General features: G+C 41.4%; 1 protein-coding gene across 11 annotated transcripts in view; it reads left to right on the forward strand.

Annotated features, from left to right (window-relative positions):
* The window catches only part of RGS20 (regulator of G protein signaling 20), a 108,258-nt gene that overhangs the window by 69,419 nt on the left and 16,580 nt on the right, over positions 1-22,259 (forward strand). For 6 of the 11 annotated variants that reach the window (XM_054561622.2, XM_054561616.2, XM_054561615.2 and 3 more), the window contains one exon: positions 18,581-18,729. In XM_054561622.2, the coding sequence (XP_054417597.2) occupies positions 18,581-18,729 (149 nt within the window). Of the gene's footprint in view, positions 1-7,588; positions 7,807-10,601; positions 10,705-17,494; positions 17,892-18,580; positions 18,730-18,799; positions 20,015-22,259 lie in introns of those variants that run through there. The other 5 variants (XM_063726653.1, XM_054561619.2, XM_063726654.1 and 2 more) reach the window with 4 other exon arrangements.

Raw genomic sequence — 22,259 nt, forward strand, 5'->3', positions numbered from 1 at the left:
CCTTTTTTAACATGTTGCTAGATTCTGTTTGCTAGTATTTTAAGATTTTTGCAACTGTATTCATAAAAGATGATTATGGTGTCTTTATTTGGTTTTGGTATCAGAGTAATACTGGTCTCAGAGAGTAAGTTGGGAAGTATTCACTCCCCTTCCATTTTTTGGAACAGTTTTTGAAGAACTGGTAGTCCTTCTTTACTAAATGTTTGGTAGAATTCACCAGTGATACCAACTTGATCTGAGCTGAGCTTTTCTTTTCTTTTTTCAAATACACCAGCCTGAACAGATCTGGGCTTTCCTTTGTGGGATTTTTAAAAATAACTAACCAATCTCTTTACTTGTTAAAGTTCCATTTAGATTTTTTCTTCTTTAGTTAATTTTGTTAGTTTATGACTTTCCAGGACTTTTTCCATTTCATCTAAGTTTTCTAATTAGTTGGCATACAGTTGTTCATAGTATTCCATTATCGTTCTTTTTATTTCTGTAAGATCAGTAGTAATTTCCCATCTTTCATTCCTTATTTTGGTAATTTGAGTCTTCATTTTTCTTCATCAACTAGCTAAGTTTTGTCAATTTTGTTGATCTTTTCAAATAACTAACTTTTGGTTTCATGAATTTTCTCTATTGTATTTTTCTATTTCTATTTTCTATTCCATTGTGTTTGGAAAACGTACTGTGTATTATAATAATGATTTTAAATCTGTTGAGGCTGTTTTATGGCCTATTATGTGGTCTATTCTGGAGAATTTTCATGTGTATTTGAGAATATGTATTCCACTGATGCAGGTGGAGTGCTCTATAGATGTCTGTTAGGTGTAGTTAGTTTATAGTGTCCTGATGTCCTCTGTTCATATGCTTGTTGATCTTCTATCTAGTTGTTCTGTCCATTATTGAAAGCAAGGTATTGAACTTTATTACTGCTATTGTTGAATTGTCAGTTTTTCCCTTCAATTCTGTTAGTTTTTGCTTTATGTATTTTTGTGGTTCTGTTATTGGGTGTATATATATTTATAATTGTTGTATCTTCCTGAGACATTAGCTCTTTTATCATTATAAAATGTCCCTATTAATCTCTAGTAACATTTTGTGTTTAACAGTATTTTATTTGCTATTATTAGAGCCACTCCAGCTCTCTTATGGTTGCTGTTGCCAGATATATATTTTTCCATCCTTTTACTTTCTATCTATTTGCATTTTTGAATCTAAAGTATGTTTCTCATAGACAGCATATAGTTGGATTATGTTTGTAATCATTCTGGCAACCTCTATCTTTTGATTGGATTGTTTAATCCGCACACTTTTCACATTGTCATTGATCCATTTAGATTTACCTTTGCGTTTTTCTTTTCGCTTTCTATATATTTCATGACTACTCTGTTCTCTTTTCCTCCTTTATTAACTTCCTTTGTTTTATGTTGATATTTTCTAGTGTACCATTTTACTTCTTTAGTAATTTTTTCACTGTATGTGTATATTTTTTAATTTTAATTTTTAATCTTTCTTTAAGACAGGGTGTCACTTTGTCACACAGGCTGGAGGGCAGGGGTACAATCATAGCTCAAACTCCTGGGCTCAACAGTCCTCCTGCCTCAGCCTCTCAAGTAGCTAGGACTACATGTGTGCACCCTCATGCCAGCTAATTTTTAAAATTTTTTGTAGAGATGGGGTTTCACTATGTTGTCCAGGCTGGTCTTGAACTCCTGGTCTCAAGTGATCCTCCTTCCTTGACCTCAGAACGTGCTGGGATTTCAGGCATGAGAAAATGTGCCTGGCCCTGAGGTAATTTCTTAATGGCCTTTATAATGCTTATAATACCTTAATGTATCAGAATCAACTTTAGATGTATACTACCTTAATTCTAGTAAGATATAGAAACTTTTCTCTTATATATAGCTCCTTTCTCTCCCTACTGTTTTGTGGCTACTACTGCTATACATATTAAGGTGTATATGTATTACAAATCCAATAACATATTGTTATAATTACTGCTTTATATAATCCTCCCAAAGTGCTGGGATTACAGGCATGAGCCACTGAACCCGGCCAATCCTATGTCTTTTAAAGAAGCTAAGAAAAGAAATACAAATAGAAATATATGTATAGAGTTTCTTCTTTAAAAAATATTAGGCCTGGCCTGGTGGCTCACATTTGTTATCCTAGCACTTTGGGAGGCCAAGGAAGGGAGGTTGCTTGAACTCAAGAGTTTGAGACCAGCCTGGGCAACATACTGAGACCCCGTCTTTACAAAAAGATATAAATTAGCCTGGCATGGTGGTGTGTGCCTGTAGTCCCAGCTACTTGGGGAACTGAGGCAGGAGGATCACTTGAGCCAGGGAGGCAGAGGTTGCAGTGAGTCAAAATCACACCACTGCACTCCAGCCTGGGCGACAGAGTGAGACTCTGTCTCAAAAAAAAAAAAAAAAAAAAAAAATTTTCCATAGACTTTAAATGATTGTTTTTTAATAATTCACTAGTTATATGATTATATTTTGCTGGAGAGAGAGTCTGCGTCCCTCACGTAGCCATTCTGGAACCAACCTGCAGATGATGCATCTCGTCTTTTTATCTCTTAGTCCTTCTGAACATTCTAAATTAGTCCTTCAGTACTATTTTCTAATATCCTTGAAACTTCCTACTTGATTCTTTTTCTTGACTACCTGTTTTTATTTTATTTCTATTTGTTTTAGTTTCCTATTTTTTGACATTTTAAATGTAAATGATTTCTTCATTATTATTTGAGCATCTCAACTTTATTTTTCATTTTCTTCTTTAACATTAAATTCATATTTCAGTGGGTGATTTTAATGATTGTCTTTCTTCATATGTTTTGGAATTTTAGTTTGCAAGTACTTTTTTTTTTTTTTGAGAGTGTCTTGCTTTGTTGCCCAGGCCAGAGTGCAGTGGAATGATTATAGTTCACTGCAGCCTCGACCGCCTGGGCTCAAGCATTCCTCCAACCTCTGCCTTCTGAGTAGCTAGGACTACAGACGTGTGCCATCAGACCCAGCTAATTTTTTTATTTTTTATTTTTTTTGAGACAGAGTCTTGCTCTGTCCCCCAGGCTGAAGTGCAGTGGTGCATGTTGGCTCACAGCAACCTCTGCCTCCCGGGTTCAAGAGATTCTCCTGCCTCAGCCTCCCAGATAGCTGGGATTACAGGTGCACCACCACGCCTGGCTAATTTTTGTATTTTTAGTGCAGACGGGGTTTCACCATGTTGGCCAGGCTGGTCTCAAACTCCTGACCTCAAGTGATCTACCCACCCTTGGCCTCCCAAAGTGCTAGGATTATAGGCATGAGCCACCGTGCCTGGCCTAGTTTTTTAAATTTTTTTGTAGAGATGGGGCTTACTATGTTGCTCAGGCTGGTCTTAAACTCCTGGCCTCAAGCAGTCCTCCTACCTCTGCCTCGCAAAGCACTGGGATAATAGGCATGAGCCACCATGCCCAGCTGCAAGTTCATTTTAAAGCAATTGTTTCATTCTTTTTTGTTGTTGATCTTTTTTCTGTCCTCCTTAGTTTTTACTTATCTCCATCTAGAAACATTAAGATTTCCTTCATCGATCATCTAGGCAACCTACTAAGAGCCAGATGTTATGATGACAATTCAGAATTTCTGCCCAAGTGATATTGTGAATATGGCAGATTTCAGAACCAGCAGTTCCAGCTGATTCCGGACCACAGAGATGTCCATATGCTCCCATATTCCACATCTAGCCTCAGCAGAGGTCAGCTACAGTTGGTGTTTTTTATAAGCTTCCTTCATAAGGAAGAGGAGATTCTTCTCAACTTTTAAAGCACTGACTGCAACTCCAACCCCACATTTAACCTGGAGCAATTTTAGTCCCTTTTAGCTTCTGGACTGATGTTGCCTCTGCCTATTACTTGGACCTACAGCCAAGCAGGCCCACTGCTTCCATTCTGCCCATTGATTTACATTGCCATGGCGTTTCTGGTTGCAGGTATATTTACCTTGGTTTTGAACTCAACTACATGTTTTTAGACTTTTCTTATCTGTCATTGCTTTTGCTTGGAACAGAATCAGTGATCAAAGTGAGATCATTGCCCCAGCTTGCCCAGAGTCCCAATCCCATCCTGAATTTGCAGTCAGACATTTCAGGCTGTAGTCTTTAGCTTCTCTGTAACATTCACAATAGCTTTCTGGATAGAAGTGATGGGTGGAATGGATCAGTAAGACACAGAAACCAGGAGTAAAAAAAATTTGAACCAGAGTTTGGGTAGGGTAATGGTGACGCCTGCGGCAGGGTTCCCAGCAGGGCAAGATTCTGTGCAGGAAAACAAAGTTAGAAGTTAAAACGAGGTGGCTGGATGTGGTGGCTCATGCCTGTAATCCCAGCATTTTGGAAGGCCAAGGGGGGCGGATCACCTGAGGTCGGGAGTAAAAATACAAAATTAGCTGGGCATGGTGGCACATGCCTGTAATCCCAGCTACTCAGGAGGCTGAGGCAGGAGAATCACTTGAACCCGGGAGGTAGAGGTTCCGGTGAGCCGAGATCGCGCCACTGCACTCCAGCCTGGGCAACAAGAGCGAAACTCAGTCTCAAAAAAAAAAAAGAAGTTAAAACGAAGTAAGATATTCAAGGTCAGTGTCTAAAGCAGGAAACAGATAGTACTAAGGAGTAATCTAGTAGCACTGTGTTCTGACAAAGTTACTAACAGAGGCCCTGTGGGAGCCATGATCTACCCAGCCATACCGCCCAAAGAAAAAATACTCCAAGAGCCAAGGTTTATTAAAGCAAAAGTAGGCCAGGCTCAGTGGCTCACACTTGTTATCTCAGCACTTCGGGAGGCTGAGGCAGGAGCATCACTTGAGCCCAGGAGTTTGAGACATAGTGAGATCCCACCTCTATGAAAAAAAATTTTTTAATTAGCTGGGTATGGTGGCACACACCTGTGGTTCCTGCTACTTGGGAGACTTGGACAGGAGGATTGCTTGAACTCAGGAGGTTGAAGCTGCAGTGAGCCGTGTTCACACCACTGTACTGCAGCCTGGGCAACAGAGTGAGATCCTGTCTCAAAAAACAAAAAAGAAAATGGATTTGGGATTTGAGTCTCCTCCAGGAGAATGTGTCCTCTCAAATTTTCTTATATTATTGTCTAACTATTTCAAGGCCCTAAACTGTCCCCTGATGGTAGGATCCTGCTTCTTAGGGTCTTTGAAGAAGGCTTTGAATTTATGTATTTTTGGATTCTGGGTTCTCCTTCATCAGGAGCTCATCTATGATTCTATATCTTTCTGGAACAGGAACTTGAGTCTTAGGCCTTAAGAGATAAGAGATTTTTTTTAAACACAATACTTGGTATTTCATTGTATTCCCAATGTGTAATTCAATAATGGTTATCTTCAGGATTTGGGAACTATAGTGAAAATAAATAACTATTAATGGAATCTGGCTACCAAGTGTGTTTACCAGAAAATAAGAAAGAACTTCTCTGGGTTGGACATGGTGGCTCACACCTCTAATCCCAGCACTATGGGAGGCTGAGACAGGCGGATCACTTGATGTCAGGGATTCAACACCAGCCTGGCCAACATGGTGAAACCCCGTCTCTACTAAAAATACAAAAATTAGCCAGGTGTGGTGGTGGGCGCCTGTAATCCCAGCTGCTCTGGGAGGCTGAGGCAGGAGAATCACTTGAACCCAAGAGGCGGAGGTTACAGTGAGCCGAGATCACACCACTGCACTCCAGCCTGGGTGACAGAGCAAGACTCCATCAGAAAGAAAGAAAGAGAGAAAGAAAGAAGAACGAAAGAAAGAGAGAGAGAGAGGAAAGAAAGAAAGAAAGAGAGAGAGAGAGAGAGAAAGAAAGAAAGAAAAGAAAGAAAGAAAGAAAGGAAGAAAGAAAGAAAGAAAGAAAGAAAGAAAGAAAGAAAGAAAGAAAGAAAGAAGAAAGAAAAAGAAAGAAAGAAAGAAAGAAAGAAAAAAGAAAGAGAAAGAAAGAAAGAAACGAAAGAAAGAGAGAAAGAACCTCTCTGAGACAGTTAGGTTAAAACTTTTTAAAAAACTAGTTACTGGTTTCAATTCCAAAATACTAAAAGATTGTGATCAAAATTAAGAGTTTGCCTTGGCTTTTAGTTGATTTTTGAAAGTCCTCTTAAATGTCGAGTTCCTAGGAATTTGGAAAAGCCTTGTTTGAGGATTGTCTCTCGACTGAGATCTGAAATGTTTAATAAGCTATCAACCTGTATTATTCCCATTTCCTCAGGATGCTCTTTTTGTTTTTTGAGACGTTTTTTTTTGAGACAAGATCTCACTCGGTCACCCAAGCTAGAGGCAGTGGCGGAATCACACTCACTGCAGCCTCAACCTCCTGGGCTCAAACGATCTTCTCACCTTAGCCCCCCGACCGAGTAGCTGGGACTACAGGTGCGCACCACCATACCCAGCTAATGTTTATATTTTTGTGTAGAGATGGGGTTTCTCCATTTTGCCCAGGCTGGTCTCAAACTCCTGAGCTCAAGCGATCCACCCGCCTCATCCTCCTAAAGCGCTGGGATTACAGGCATGAGGCACCATGTCCAGCCCTCAGGCTGCTTTTGAAATCCCATACATGTTAGCATATGAGGTTGCTAACAATGATTTCACATTCTTCTAAGTTCTGAGCCCTAGGACCATCAGGTGAAGGCAGCCAGTACCTGGGGGATGATGTGTGTGACTTACATGGTCATCCCAAAGGACAGTAAAATGATGCCCAGCATTCTCTGCCAAACAGACTAAAAAAGGAGAGAAGAGCACTGTCAAAAGGCTTTGATTCCATGTTATTTAGAAAGGACAAATGGAAATGATATGTACATAGAGTTCTCCCACAGATATGATGAAGGCAAAGGAGAAGATGTATGAAGCTGGTTTGGCTAATTAGATCCTATACCGATGTCTGAAAAGACTAGTGGAATTAACATATACATTGATGGCATATTTTTACAATCTTGTAAATAGGTAGCATTTATATCAGCAGTATAATAAAAGAATAATTATCTTTTAGACCTGAGAAGAGTTTGCTTAGTAAGGTAAGGGTGACTCAACATCAAGAAATGCATTAATTCACTTCATTAACTGTTCAAAGGAGGAAATTGATATGCTCATCTAAATAGATTTTTTTTAATCTAAAAGAATTCAACATTTTAAAAACTTTATTAAGGAAATTTCCAACCACACAAATATGTACAGAGGATAGTATAACAAACCCTGTGTGTTAGTCAACTTCAATAATTATCAAATCAACATTTGCTTCTTTTTAATATTCATGTTTTATTAACACTTTTAGTTCCCCTCAGGCTCTTGCATTTCTCCACAGACAGCAGGGTATGGTATAAATGATCACTCCCACCACCAAACACTCCAACATTTAGCAAGGGAGTGAAAGCCATTCCCATTAATTTAGAATTTTTTTGTACATAGACATGAGAGACTGTTAGTAAACTTTTCCAGGAATAGCATGTATTTCTGTACACTTACTTATCGAATCTTTAAATGATTTAAAATGTCAAAATTATAGTGCAGTAAACATGAATACAGTCTTAATAATAGTCTCTTCTAATTTAGTCTGATAAAAGACTTTCATGCTCACCAGGGCGTGGTGGCTCACATGTGTAATGCCAACACTTTGGGAGGCTGAGGCAGGAAGATCACCTGAGGACAGGAGTTCGAGACCAGCCTGACCAAAATGGAGAAACCCCATCTCTACTGAAAATACAAAATTAGCTGGGCGTGGTGGCGCATGCCTGTAATCCCAGCTACTCGGGAGGCCGAGGCAGGAGAATTGCTTGAACTCGGGAGGCAGAGGTTGTGGTAAGCCGAGATCGTACCATCGCACTCCAGCCTGCGCAACAAGAGTAAAACTCCATCTCAAAAAAAAAAAAAAGATTTTCATGTTTGAAAGAAGACAATGTCTTATATATCTAATCTTTTCAGCAACCATCAAAAAGGTCTAAGTCCATCAATAGGTGAATGGATAAACAAATAGTAGTACATCCATACAGTGGAATCCTGCTCAGGAATAAAAAGGAATGACTTATTGATATATGCAACAATCTCAAAACAATTATGCTACGCGAAGGAAACCAGACTGCAATAAAATATGTTATATGGTTCCCTTTATATAAAAATCAAGAAATGCAAATTAATGGATATAGAGAGAAAGCAGATCAGTCAGCACCCAAGGCAGAGGCGTAAGAGGGAAGGAACAAAAGAGAAATTCTCAAGAGGTAGGGTTTTGAGAAAACTTTTGAGGGTCAGGATGTGTTCACCATCTTGATTGTGATGATGGCTTCTGAGGTATACATATCAAAACTTATCAGATTATATACCTTAAACGTGCAGTTTATTGGATGTCTGTTAGACCTCAATAAAGCTGTTTTTAAAAGTGTATACAATTCCAGAGCTCTCCAGTCTCAAAAATTTGTTTAAAAATGTATAAGAACAGGCCGGGCGCAGTGGCTCATGCCTGTAATCCCAGCACTTTGGGAGGTTGAGGCGGGTGGATAACCTAAAGTCAGGAGTTCAAGATCAGCCTGGCTCCCATCTCTACTAAAAATACAAAAATTAGCTGGACGTGGTGGCAGGCACCTGTAATTCCAGCTACTCGGGAGGCTGAAGCAGGAGAATTGCTTGAACCCAAAAGGTGGAGGTTGCAGTGAGCCAAGATCGCACCATTGCACTCCAGCCTAGGTGACAAGAGCAAAACTACATATCAAAAAAAAAAATGTTTAACAACAGACTTTGATAGAATTTACCTTTGACTTCTAATGGCTATATTTGGTCCTAAGAAACTTTATGATGTTCTCTAAGAGTTAGCTCACTCAGTCATTAAAATTCTTCCAGACATTTACAAACAGATAGGTGTATATAAACAAATCAAATATGTTAGCTTATGACATAGGGCTAGAGAGTTAAAATTTAAAAATTTTTTTAATGTTAATAAGTTAGCACAACTTATTTTATGCCATGTAAATAGTGAAAGAAAGCCTGCTTAACTTGAAATGTTATCTTCCAGAAACCTCCAACACATAGTATACATGTCAGCAAAATACTAACAGTCTGCTCATTAAAGAAAGTCTTGAGGAAAACAAAGGTGCCTAGTACTATTGCTACTTTTCAATATTTATTCAACTTCCTGGCCAATGAAATAAGAACAGGGTAAGAACAGATACCTTAAAAAGGTACAGGAAGCAAAGAGACTAGTGTGATCATGTAGAGACACTATGATCATCTAATTAAAGAATCAACAGAAAAATTACTGGAACTATAAGAGAATTCAATATAGTATTCTTAGCCTTCCTATACGCTAAAATATCTACTTAGAAAACACAGTTGGGTACTAGGGGAAGATATCATTTATGACAGCAGCAAAAATCAGCCTACAAAATATTCAGGAGTAAACCTATCAAAAATGTGCAAGACCTGTTTGAAGAGACCCTTACCCCACATGTAAGAGAGGATTTAAGTGAATAGATATTTCATGGACTGATTGGGAAGACCCAGTGTGGCCAAGATGTTGGAACAGGACTCCCCTGAGACCTTGGGAAAGCACCATGTCACAGTCCTTCCTACTTCTGGAAATTAATTAGGATACGGTTTGGTTTTTTTGTTTTTTGTTTTTTGACAGAGTCTCACTGTTGCCGAGGCTGGAGTACAGTGGCACGATCTCGGCTCACTGCAACCTCTGCCTCCTGGGTTCAAGTGATTCTCCTACCTCAGCCTCCCAAGCCCAAGTAGCTGAGATTACAAGTGCGTGCCACCACACTCAGCTAATTATTTTGGAGTTTTGGTAAAGACAGGGTTTCACCATGTTGGCCAGCCTGGTCTCAAACTCCTGACCCCAAGTGATCTGCCTGCCTCAGCCTCCCAAGGAATATGTTTTTTTAATGAGGCAAGTTGCATCAATATCTCATAGGAAATAATAGTTACCTGGAGCATCTTTTGTTCAAAACATCTTGGTTTGGAGATTGTGCTGGCTTGTCCTGAGGCCTCAGTGCCCTGAATTGAGTGAATGAAGTGAAATCATGGTTAGGCTGTCTCCTCCACAGGTGAGGTGAATAGGTGATCCCTGGAGTCACTTGAGCCCAGAGTTTCTGCCTTCGAAGCTGTCTCCCTGTGGTACCCATAAAGCATGACTGTGGCTGACCACATGTCTCTGCCTCCACCTTTTGGCTAAGTGAGCCACACCAGCTCAGTAACCCCAGCAGAGCACTGTGGGTGGTCTCTGGGTATGTTGGGAGCATTGTTTTCACAGTGGATGAAAGAAGAAAAAACAGTAAAGCCCTTTGATGGGTCTTTCTTGTGATCCTGAAACTTACAAGCGAGACTAATTAAGGCCAGGTGCAATGGCTCACGCCTGTAATCCCAGCACTTTGAGAGGCCAAGGTGGGCAGATCATGAGGTCAGGAGTTCGAGACCAGCCTGGCCAACATGGTGAAACCCCATCTCTACTAAAAATACAAAAATTAGCTGGGCGTGGTGGTGGGCACCTGTAATCCCAGCTACTCAGGAGGCTGACGCAGGAAAATCATTTGAACCTGAGAGGTGGAGGTTGCAGTGAGCCAAGATCATGCCATTGCACTCCAGCCTGGGCAACAAGAGCAAAACTCTGAAAGCAACAACGACAACAAAAGAAAACAACCTGTGGGTGGCAAACTGGCTGAACAGGAACAGCTCTGGTCTGTAGCTCCCAGAAGATCAACGCAGAAGGTGGGTGATTTCTGCATTTCCAACTGAGGTATCCAGCTCATCTCATTGGGACTGGTTAGACAGTGGGTGCAGCCCACGGAGGGTGAGCAGAAGCAGCGTGGGTGTCACCTCACCCGGGAAGTGCAAGGGGTCAGGGAACTCCCTCCCCTAGCCAAGTGAAGCCATGAGAAACTGTGCCATGAGGGACAGAGCACTCCGACCCAGATAGTACTCTTTTCCCACAGTCTTTGCAACCTACAGACCAGAAGATTTCCTCTGGTGCCTACACCACCAGGGCCCTGGTGGTGACAAAGTCTCTCAGCATTTGCTTGTCTGTAAAGGATTTCATTTCTCCTTTTCTTATGAAGCATAGTTTGGCTGGATATAAAATTCTGGGTTGAAAATTCTTTTCTTTAAGAATGTTGAATACTGGACCCCACTCTCTTCTGGCTTGTAGGGTTTCTGCAGAGAGATCTGCTGTTAGTCTGATGGGCTTCCCTTTGTGGGTAACCCGACCTTTCTCTCTGGCTGCCCTTAACACAAAACTGGGTGGTCATTTGGGCAGACACTGAGCTAGCTGCAGGAGTGTTTTTTATACCCCAGTGTCACCTGGAACGCCAGCAAGACAGAACCGTTTACACCCCTGAAAAGGGGGCTGAAGCCAGGGAGCCAAGTGGTCTAGCTCAGTGGATCCCACCCCCACGGAGCCCAGCAAGCTAAGATCCAATGGCTTGAAATCCTCGCTGCCAGCTCAGAAGTCTGAAGTTGACCTGGGATACTTGAGCTTGGTAGGGGGAGGGGCATCCACCATTACTGAGGCTTGAGTAGGCGGTTTTCCCCTCACAGTGTAAAACAAAGCCACCAGGAAGTTCGAACTAGGCAGCTTAGCAAAGTCGCTGTAGCCAGACTGTATCTCTAGATTCCTCCTCTCTAGATAGGGCATCTCTGAAAGAAAGGCAGCAGCCCCAGTCAGGGGCTTATAGATAAAACTCCCATCTCCCTGGGACAAAGCACCTGGGGGAAGGGGTAGCTATGGGAGCAGCTTCAGCAGACTTACTGCCTGGCAGCTCTGAAGAGAGCAGCAGATCTCCCAGCATAGTGCTTGAGCTCTGCTAAGGAACAGACTGCCTCCTCAGGTGGGTCCCTGACCCCTGTGCCTCCGGACTGGGAGACACCTCCCATCAGGGGTCGACAGATACCTCATACAAGAGAGCTCCAACTGGCATCTGGTAGGTGCCCCTCTGGGACGAAGCTTCCAGAGGAAGGAACAGGCAGCTGTTCTGCAGCCTTTGCTAGTGATACCCTGGCAAACAGGGTCTGGTATGGACCTCCAGCAAACTCCAGCAGACCTGCAGCAGAGGGGCCTGTTAGAAGGAAAGCTAACAAACAAAAGGAATAGCATCAACATCAACAAAAAGGACATCCACACAGAAACCCCATCCAAAGATCACCAACATCAAAAACCAAAGGTAGATAAATCCATGAAGATGAGGAAAAGCCAGCACAAAAAGGCTGAAAATTCCAAAAACCAGAATGTCTCTTCTACTTCAAAGGATCACAGCTCCTAGCCAGCAAGGGAATAAAACTGGACAGAGAATGAGTTTGATGCACTGACAGAAGGAGGCTTCAGAAGGTGGGTAATAAACTCCTCTGAGCTAAAGGAGCGTGTTCTAACCCAATGAAAGGAAGCTAAGAACCTTGAAAAAAGGTTAGAGGAATTGCTATCTAGAATAACCATTTTAGAGAAGAACATAAATGACCTATGTAGCTGAAAAACACAGCACAAGAACTTCATGAAGCATACACAAGTATCAATAGCCGAATTGATCAAGTGGAAGAAAGGATATCAGAGATGGAAGACCAACTTAATGAAATAAAGTGTGAAGACAAGATTAGAGAAAAACGAATGAAAAGGAATGAACAAAGCCTCCAAGAAATATGGGACTATGAGAAAGACCAAATCTACATTTGATTGGTGTACCTGAAAGTGACAGGGAGAATGGAACCAAGTTGGAAAACACTCTGCAGGATATTATCCAGGAGAATTTCCCCAACCTAGCAAGACAGGCCAACATTCAAACTCAGGAAATACAGAGAACACCACAAAGATACTCCTCGAAAAGAACAACCCAAGACTCATAATCATCAGATTCACCAAGGTTGAAATGAAGGAAAAAATGTTAAGGGCAGCCAGAGAGAAAGGTCGGGTTACCCACAAAGGGAAGCCCATCAGACTAACAGCAGATCTCTCTGCAGAAATCCTACAAGCCAGAAGAGTGGGGTCCAATATTCAACATTCTTAAAGAAAAGAATTTTCAACCCAGAATTTTATATCCAGCCAAACTATGCTTCATAAGAAAAGGAGAAATGAAATCCTTTACAGACAAGCAAATGCTGAGAGATTTTGTCACCACCAGGCCTGCCCTACAAGAGCTCCTGAAGAACACACTACACACGGAAAGGAAAAATCAGCATCAGCCACTACAAAAACGTACCAAATTGTAAAGACCATCAATACTATGAAGAAACTGCATCAACTAATGGGCAAAATAACCAGCTAGCATCATAATGATAGGATCAAATTCACACATAACAATATTAAGCTTAAATGTAAACAGGCTAAATGCCCCAATTAAAAGACACAGACTGGCAAACTGGCTAAAGGTCAAGACCCAACAGTGTGCTATATTCAGGAGACCCATCTCACGTGCAGAGACACACATAGGCTCAAAATAAAGGCATGGAGGAATATTTACAAGTAAATGGAAAGCAAAAAGAAGCAAGGGTTGCAATCCTAGTCTCTGATAAAACAGACTTTAAGGCAACAATGATCAAAAAAGACAAAGAAGGGCATCATTACGTAATGGTAAAGGGATCAATGCAACAAGAAGAGATAACTATCCCAAACATATATGCACCCAATATAGAAGCATCCAGATTCATAAAGCAAGTTCTTAGAGACCTACAAAGAGACATAGACTCCCATACAATAATAGTTGGAAACTTTTACACCCCACTGTCAATATTAGACAGATTAACGAGACAGAAAATTAACAAGGATATTCAGGATTTGAACTCAGCTCTGGACCAAGCAGACCTAATATACGTCTACAGAACTCTCAACCCCATACCGACAGAATATACAGTCTTCTCAGCACCACACCACACTTATTCTAAAATTGACCACATAATTGAAAGTAAAACACTCCTCAGCAAATGCAAAAGAACAGAAATCACAACAAACAGTCTCTCAGGCCACAGTGCAATCAAATTAGAACTCAGGAATAAGAAACTCACTCAAAATCGCACAACTGCATGGAAACTGAACAACCTGCTCCTGAATGACTACTGAGTAAATAATGAAATTAAGGCAAAAATAAATAAGTTTTTTGAAACCAATGAGAACAAAGACACAACTTACCCGTATCTCTGGGACACAGCTAAAGCAGTGTTTAGAGGGAAATTTATAGCACTAAATACCCAAAGGAGAAAGCAGGAAAAATCTAGAATTGACACCCTAACATCACAATTAAAGAACTAGAGAAGTGAGAGCAAACAAATTCAAAAGCCAGCAGAAGACAACAGATAACTAAGATCAGAGCAGAACTGAAGGAGTTAGAGACACCAAAAAATCCTTCAAAAAATCAATGAATCAAGGAGCTGGTTTTTGAAAAGATCAACAAAATAGCTAGACCACTAGCCAGACTAATAAAGAAGAAAAGAGAGGAGAATCAAATAGACACAATAAAAAATTATAAAGCAGATATCACCACTGATCCCACAGAAATACAAACTACCATCAGAGAATATTATAAACACCTCTACACAAATAAACTAGAAAATCTAGAAGAAACAGATAAATTCCTGGACACATACACCCTCCCAAGACTAAACCAGGAAGAAGTCAAATCCCTGAATAGAACAATAACAAGTTCTGAAATTGAGGCAGTAATTAATAGCCTATCAACCAAAATAAAGCCCAGGACCAGACAGATTCACAACCTAATTCTACCAGAGGTACAAAGAGGAGCTGGTACCATTCCAAACAATAGAAACAATATAAAAAGAGGGACTCCTCCCTAACTCATTTTGAATCCAGCATTATCCTGATACCAAAACCTGGCAGAGACACAACAAAAAAAGAAAATTTCAGGCCAATATCCCTGATGAACATCAATGCGAACATCCTCAATAAAATACTGGCAAACCGAATCCAGCAGCACATCAAAAAGCTTATCCACCACCATCAAGTCAGCATCATCCCTGGGATGCAAGGCTGGTTCAACATACGCAAATCAATAAACATAATCCATCACATAAACAGAACCAATGACAAAAACCACATGATTATCTCAATAGATGCAGAAAAGGCCTTCGACAAAATTCAACACCCTTTCATGCTAAAAACTCTCAATAAACTAGGTATTGATGGAACGTATCTCAAAATAGTAAGACCTATTCATGACACACCCACAACCAATATCATACTGAATGGACAAAAGCTGGAAGCATTCCCTTTGAAAACTGGCACAAGACAAGAAGGCCCTCTCTCACCACTCCTATTCAACATAGTATTGGAAGTTCTGGCCAGGGCAATCAGGCAAGAGAAAGAAATAAATGGTATTCAAATAGGAAGAGAGAGAGTCAAATTGTCTGTTTGCAGATGACATGATTGTATCTTTAGAAAACCTCATAAACTCAGCCCAAAATCTCCTTAAGCTGATAAGCAACTTCAGCAAAGTCTCAGGATACAAAATCAATGTGCAAAAATCACAAGCATTCCTATACACCAAGAAAAGACAAAAAGAGAGCCAAATCATGAGTGAACTCCCATTCACAATTGCTTCAAAGAGAATAAAATACCTAGAAATACAACTTACAAGGGATGTGAAGGACCTCTTCAAGAACTACAAACCACTGCTCAAGGAAATAAGAGAGAACACAAACAAATGGAAAAACATTCCATGCTCATGGATAGGAAGAATCAATATCCTGAAAATGGCCATACCTGCCCAAAGTAATTTATAGATTCAATGCTGTCCCCATCAAGCTACCATTGACTTTCTTCACAGGAAAAAAACTACTTTAAATTTCATATGGAACCAAAAAAGAGTTTGTATAGCCAAGACAATCCCAAGCAAAAAGAACAAAGCTGGAGGCATCACGCTACCTGACTTTAAACTATACTACAATGCTATAGTAACCAACACAGCATGGTGCTGGTACCAAAACAGAGATATAGACCAATGGAACAGAACAGAGGCCTCAGAAATAACGCCACACATCTACAACCATCTGATCTTTGACAAACCTGACAAAAACAAGCCATAGGGAAAGGATTCCCTATTTAATAAATGGTGTTGGGAAAACTGGCTAGCCATATGCAGAAAACTGAAATTGGGTTCTCACTCATAGGTGGGAATTGAACAATGAGAACACTTGGACACAGGGTGGGGAACATCACACACCAGGGCCTGTCATGGAGTAGGGGAAGAGGGGAGGGATAGCATTAGGAGATATACCTAATGTAAATGACAAGTTAACAGGTGAAGCATACCAACATGGCACATGTATACATATGTAACAAACCTGCATGTTGTGCACATGTACCCTAGAACTTAAAGTATAATAATAATAAATAAATAAACATAAAAATAAAATTAAAAAAAAGAAAACTGAAATTGGACCCCTTCCTTACACCTTATACAAAAGTTAACTCAAGATGGATTAAAGACTTAGACGTAAGACCTAAAACCATAAAAACCCTAGAAGAAAACCCAGGCAATACCATTCAGGACATAGGCATGAGCAAAGACTTCATGACTAAAACACCAAAAGCAATGGCAATAAAAGCAAAAATTGACAAATGGGATCTAATTAAACTAAAGAACTTATGCACAGCAAAAGAAACTATCATCAGAGTGAACAGGCAACCTACAGAATGGGAGAAAATTTTTGCAATCTACTCATCTGACAGAGGGCTAATATCCAGAATCTACAAGGAACTTAAACAAATTTACAAGAAAAAAAACAAACAACCCCATCAAAAAGTGGGCAAAGGATATGAATAAAAGAAGACATTTATGCAGCCAACAAACATATGAAAAAAAGCTTATCATCACTGGTCATTAGAAAAATGCAAATCAAAACCACAATGAGATACCATCTCATGCCAGTTAGAATGGCAATGATTAAAAAGTCAGGTAACAACAGATGCTGGAGAGGATGTGGAGAAATAGGAATGCTTTTACACTGTTGGTGGGAGTGTCAATTAGTTCAATCATCGTGGAAGACAGTGTGATGATTCCTCAAAGATCTAGAACCAGAAATACCATTTGGCCCAGCAATCCCATTACTGGGTATATACCCAAAGGATTATAAATCATTCTACTATAAAGACACATGCACACATATGTTTATTGCAGCACTGTTCACAGTAGCAAAGACTTGGAACCAACCCAAATGTCCATCAATGATAGACTGGATAAAGAAAATGTGGCACATATACACCATGGAATTCTATGCAGCCATAAAAAGTGATGAGTTCATGTCCTTTGCAGGGACACGGATGAAGCTGGAAACCATCATTCTCAGCAAACTAACACAAGAACAGAAAACCAAACACTGCATGTTCTCGCTCATAAGTGGGAGTTGAACAATGAGAACACATGGACACAGGGAGAGGAACATCACACACTGGGGCCTGTCAGGGGGTGGGGGACTAAGGGAGGGATAGCATTAGGAGAAATACTTAATGTAGATGACGGGTTGATGGGTGCAGCAAACCACTATGGCACGCATATACCTATGTACTATGTAACAAACCTGCAGGTTTTGCACATATGCCCCAGAACTTAAAGTATAATTTAAAAAATAAAAATAAATAAAATAATTAGAACAAAGTACAGCAGTATAGAGGATTAGGTAGTAATCAATAGGAACAGACAAATCTAATATTGAAATAGAATAATAGATCCAGAAATTAATTCCAAAGTCCTATTTATGGTTCTTTAACCTGTCCTTGATATTAGCTTGCAATTAGCTCCATCAAGAGATAGTATCCAACGTAAAATGGGCTTACCAATTTCTTGCTTCTCATGCTGCTTTTATATCTCTCTTCTTTCACATTCTTGGAGTCCGCAACAACAGGGCAGAGGCTGAAGGGCACAGATCTTTTGTGTCATATGGCTTGGCCTCCACTGAAGTAGGTAAGGGTGACCATCCCTGGTATGGCAAGACAGGTCTGGGCAGGCCAGTCTGGCTCTCCTGCCTGGCTTCCTAGGAATAATTGGGCAATTACTCTGTACCAGGCGGGGTTCTGAATGCTTCCACGTCCCAGTTTCGATCACTTCTGCAAGGTGACCCAGCTAGGAAAGATGTGACTCCGGCCACTCTGGCCTCCAGGACTCCCCTCCTCTTCTGACCTCTCGTCAGCCTGCTGTATTAGCCGGGCCGCCCTTCCCATGTTGACCTCCTCCCATATCTGCGCATTGGCCTCACAGGCAGCGTCATGAAGCTGCCATCATCCCTGTCCCCCTTTGGTTCAGGCCACAGGGATGCCTGGAGCTGGGAACGGCCCTGCGTAGCACTGACTGCAGAGTCTTCAGTGCATGTGTGTCTCTGTTTCCTTTAACTGTGAGCGCCTAAGGAGGGGCCTTCCATCTGCTAGTTTATCCCTGGAATGTATCTCAATGCTTGGCAGAGGATAAGCATTACATGTTGGATACATTAATTGATCCTAAGATTCTAAGCACTAAATTTTACGAGAAGTAGCAAAAATGACCTGAATATAGTCGCACTGTATCTTTTCAATGATCCAAACAGCTGACTCCCTGGGCTTACGTCTTCATAACGCTGGAACCCCCTCCCGCCCCCTTTGTTCCTCTCCCTTTTGCAGCCGATGGGATCAGAGAGGATGGAGATGCGGAAGCGGCAGATGCCCGCCGCCCAGGATGCACCAGGCGCCGCCCCAGGCCAGCCCGGAGCGGGGAGTCGCGGGTCCAACGCATGCTGCTTCTGCTGGTGCTGCTGTTGTAGCTGCTCGTGGTAAGGTTTGGGGCTTTTTAATTAATGTGCTCCTGACTGGGAAGTGTAATGTGCTTCTGACTGGGAAGAGGCACCCCCGAATAGCGGTGGCAGCTTATGGTTAATTCAATAAGTGTTTTTTAAGCAACTACTATATGCCTGACACAGAGGGACACCCCAGAAATAACAGCAGGCTGCATCTGTCTAGCTCTCAAGGGGTTTACACTCAGATCCCTCAGATCAAGCCAACGTGTGTTAAACAACTAAAGAACAACCTCAGGTGGTTCACGATTGACTATCAACATTTGGGCAGAAATAGAAAGAATTGGACTCGGGGCACTCCTCTGGTAATGAAGGCTTAGGATCTAAGATAGGTCTTAAAGGTTAGGGCGATGAAGTAGAGGGAGCCTGGATTTTACCTTCTGCTGCTTCCATTTCATAAATTTTGTTTTGTTATAAAGAGAAATGTCAAAATATGTGTTTTAAATGAGACAAATATTAAAATATATGCTAACTTACCGGGTAGAGGAAGATGCACAGACAGTCATTGCTTTAAAAAGGAAAGAAACGACTTGAATGTAAAACATCTGTGACCCTTTGAGTAGCTGTTAAAGGTCTGGAGAAAAGGAGATAATTTACACCTAAAAATCATGGGAACTTTAGGTTACATCTTTGGAATCTCGGATATGAAAAGTGCTTATTGCCAGCCAAGTTTGTGAACCACTTTCAGCAATCGAATCATCCTAAATTTATGTAGGCTTGGCAATAAGTTAGACCAAGCCCTCTGTCCGGTAGAAAAGAAGAAAAACTGATAATGGACTGATCACAAACCGCGATATGGAACTAACAGAACTGATCCCTGGGGAGGAGACTGGAGGTTGAAAATGAAATGCCCAGGGAAGTTTGGTGGCTCCTGCCCAACTCAGGCTAGTATTCATTTCCAAGAAGTTCCAATCTGGTGGAACGGACACAGCAATAGAACATCCACCAGGGGGATCCCAATACCGATGGTCTCTTTATTCCCACAGCAAGAGGAAACATGTGGCCATGGGGCTGACAAGAGCTAGGCAGTGTCAAGGTGAGACTTCAGCCCCTGGTAGGAATCTGGACAGCTCTGCAGGAAGCCAGAGGAGAGGCGCTGCTGGTGGGCAGAGGAAACATGTGGGTGTCCAGGGCCTGCCCTAAAGGAGGAAGACACCAGTGATGGCCAGACTGCGTTTAGGGGCCTATATTCTCACTCTGCCAGTAGGTCTTAGTGCGGAAATGAGACCATCCTCCTAGAGATGTGCAGGATGTCCGGGTGCAGGTGAGACTCCAGCTGACATTCAAACCTTCCCTTCCCTCCTTTCTCCGCTGCCTCACGCAGGGTGTGGGAGGTGGCTGACATGCTGACCTTAACAATATATTGTCCCAGGATAGTGTAAGGCTAGAGGGCGGGGCAGGTCCCAGAGCAGGCTCCTCCTACAGGTAACAAGTAGGACGAATAAAATAAGTATCTGTACCTAAGACACTATCACCACCATCATAGCCAACACTTCTGTAGCACTTAGGTGTGTGTAGAAGAGACAATAGAGCAATGTCTTCAAAGTGCTGGAGAAAAGTAACTGAAAACTTAGTCAAACCATAATTCAAGAGTATGGGTAAAATAAGACATTCTCAGACATATGAAGGCCAACTGAGTTTACTGCCTGCAAACCTAAAAGAACCGAAGAAAGGGCCTACTTCAGAGGAAAAAAAGGGAACCCAGAGGAAAGACTCAGGAAACAAGTAACAATCATAGATACAACGGTGTCAAATATTGATATAAAATGTGGCAATGAATTTTGTGTTAAGTGTGAAATCAAAGCTGTAAACAATCTCATGTCAATGACATACAAATCAAATAATTCAGACTTTTTCTTAGAAAAAATTATTATAAGAAAATTCTTTCAAAAGTAATGTTATTCATAATTAGTCCAAAAGTACACCCTATAGTTTTAACATCAGTGAAAGACAATAAATCTAGAAAACCTTACCAACACATGACAAAAGTGACATCAGCAAAGGAGAAAATGAACTATTCAGTAAATAGCAGGATACTTGGTATTTGGGTACCAACTCATCCCCACTGATAGGACTTTCTCAGTTTTAGTACTGAAAGTTCCCACAGCCCAGAAAACCTGAAAACCCTAGGCAAACCAGGAAAATTGGTCATCCTGCTTGGTATTCAAATATATAAAAATGTATTTATATTCCTACATAGCACTATATACAAAAATCAATTCCCACCTTAAAAAAAAAGATCAGCTGGGTGCAGTGGCTCACGCCTATAATCCCAGCACTTTGGGAGGCCGACGTAGGAGGATCACGAGGCGGGCCGATCAAGAGATCGAGACCATCCTGGCCAACATGGTGAAAACCCATCTCTACCAAAAATACAAAAATTAGCCAGGCACAGTGGCAGGCATCTGTAATCCCAGCTACTCAGGAAGCTGAGGCAGGAGAATTACTTGAATCCAGGGGGCAGAGGTTGCAGTGAGCCAAGATCACGCCACTGTACTCCAGCCTGGGCGACAGAGTGAGACTCCATCTCAAAAAAAAAAAAAAAGGAATGAGTGGCCTGGTGCAGTGGCTCATGCCTGTAATCCCAGCACTTTGGGAAGCCAAGGTAGGCGGATCACCTGAGGTCGGGAGTTCGGGACCAGCCTGGTCAACATGGTGAAACCCCATCTATACTAAAAAAAATACAAAAAATTAGCCACGTGTGGTGGTGCATGCCTGTAATCCCAGCTACTTGGGAGGCTGAGGCAGGAGAATCACTTGAACCCAGGAGACAGAGGCAGCAATGAGCTGAGATCGCACCATTGCACTCCAGCCTGGGCAACAAGAGCGAAACTCTGTATCAAAAAAAAAAAAGGAATGAAGTCTTGATACCACCAAAATACAGCATGAACTGTGAAAACATTGTGCTAAGTGAAAGAAGCTAGATACAAAAGACCACGTATTTTATTATTCCACTTACATGAAATGTCCAGAATAGGTAAATCCATAGAGACAGAAAGTAGATTAGCAATTGCCTAGGAATAAGGAAGATAGAGTTACTGCTAATGTGTACAGAGTTCCTTCTGGGGATGATGAAATGTTCTAAAATCATGGCAATAGTTACACCACTCTGTAAATATACTAAAAGCCATGGAATTATACGGTTCAATTTGGCAACTTGTATAGTGTGCAACTTATATCTTTTTTTTTTTTTTTTGAGATGGAATCTCGCTCTATCGCCCAGGCTGGAGTGCAGTGGTGTGATCTCGGCTCACTGCAACTTAAGCCTCCCAGGTTCCAGCAATTCTCCTGCCTCAGCCTCCCAAGTAGCTGGGATTATAGGCATGCACCACCATGCCCAGCTAATTTTTGTATTTTTAGTAGAGATGGGGTTTCACCATGTTGGCCAGACTGGTCTCGAACTCCTGACCCCAGGTGATCTGCCCTCCTCGGCCTTCCAACGTGCTGGGATTACAGGTGTGAGTCATCAGGCCGGCCAAATTATATCTTAATAAAGCTATTTTTAAAAT

Source organism: Pongo abelii, chromosome 7, assembly GCF_028885655.2.
Source record: "Pongo abelii isolate AG06213 chromosome 7, NHGRI_mPonAbe1-v2.0_pri, whole genome shotgun sequence".
NCBI lineage: Eukaryota > Metazoa > Chordata > Mammalia > Primates > Hominidae > Pongo > Pongo abelii.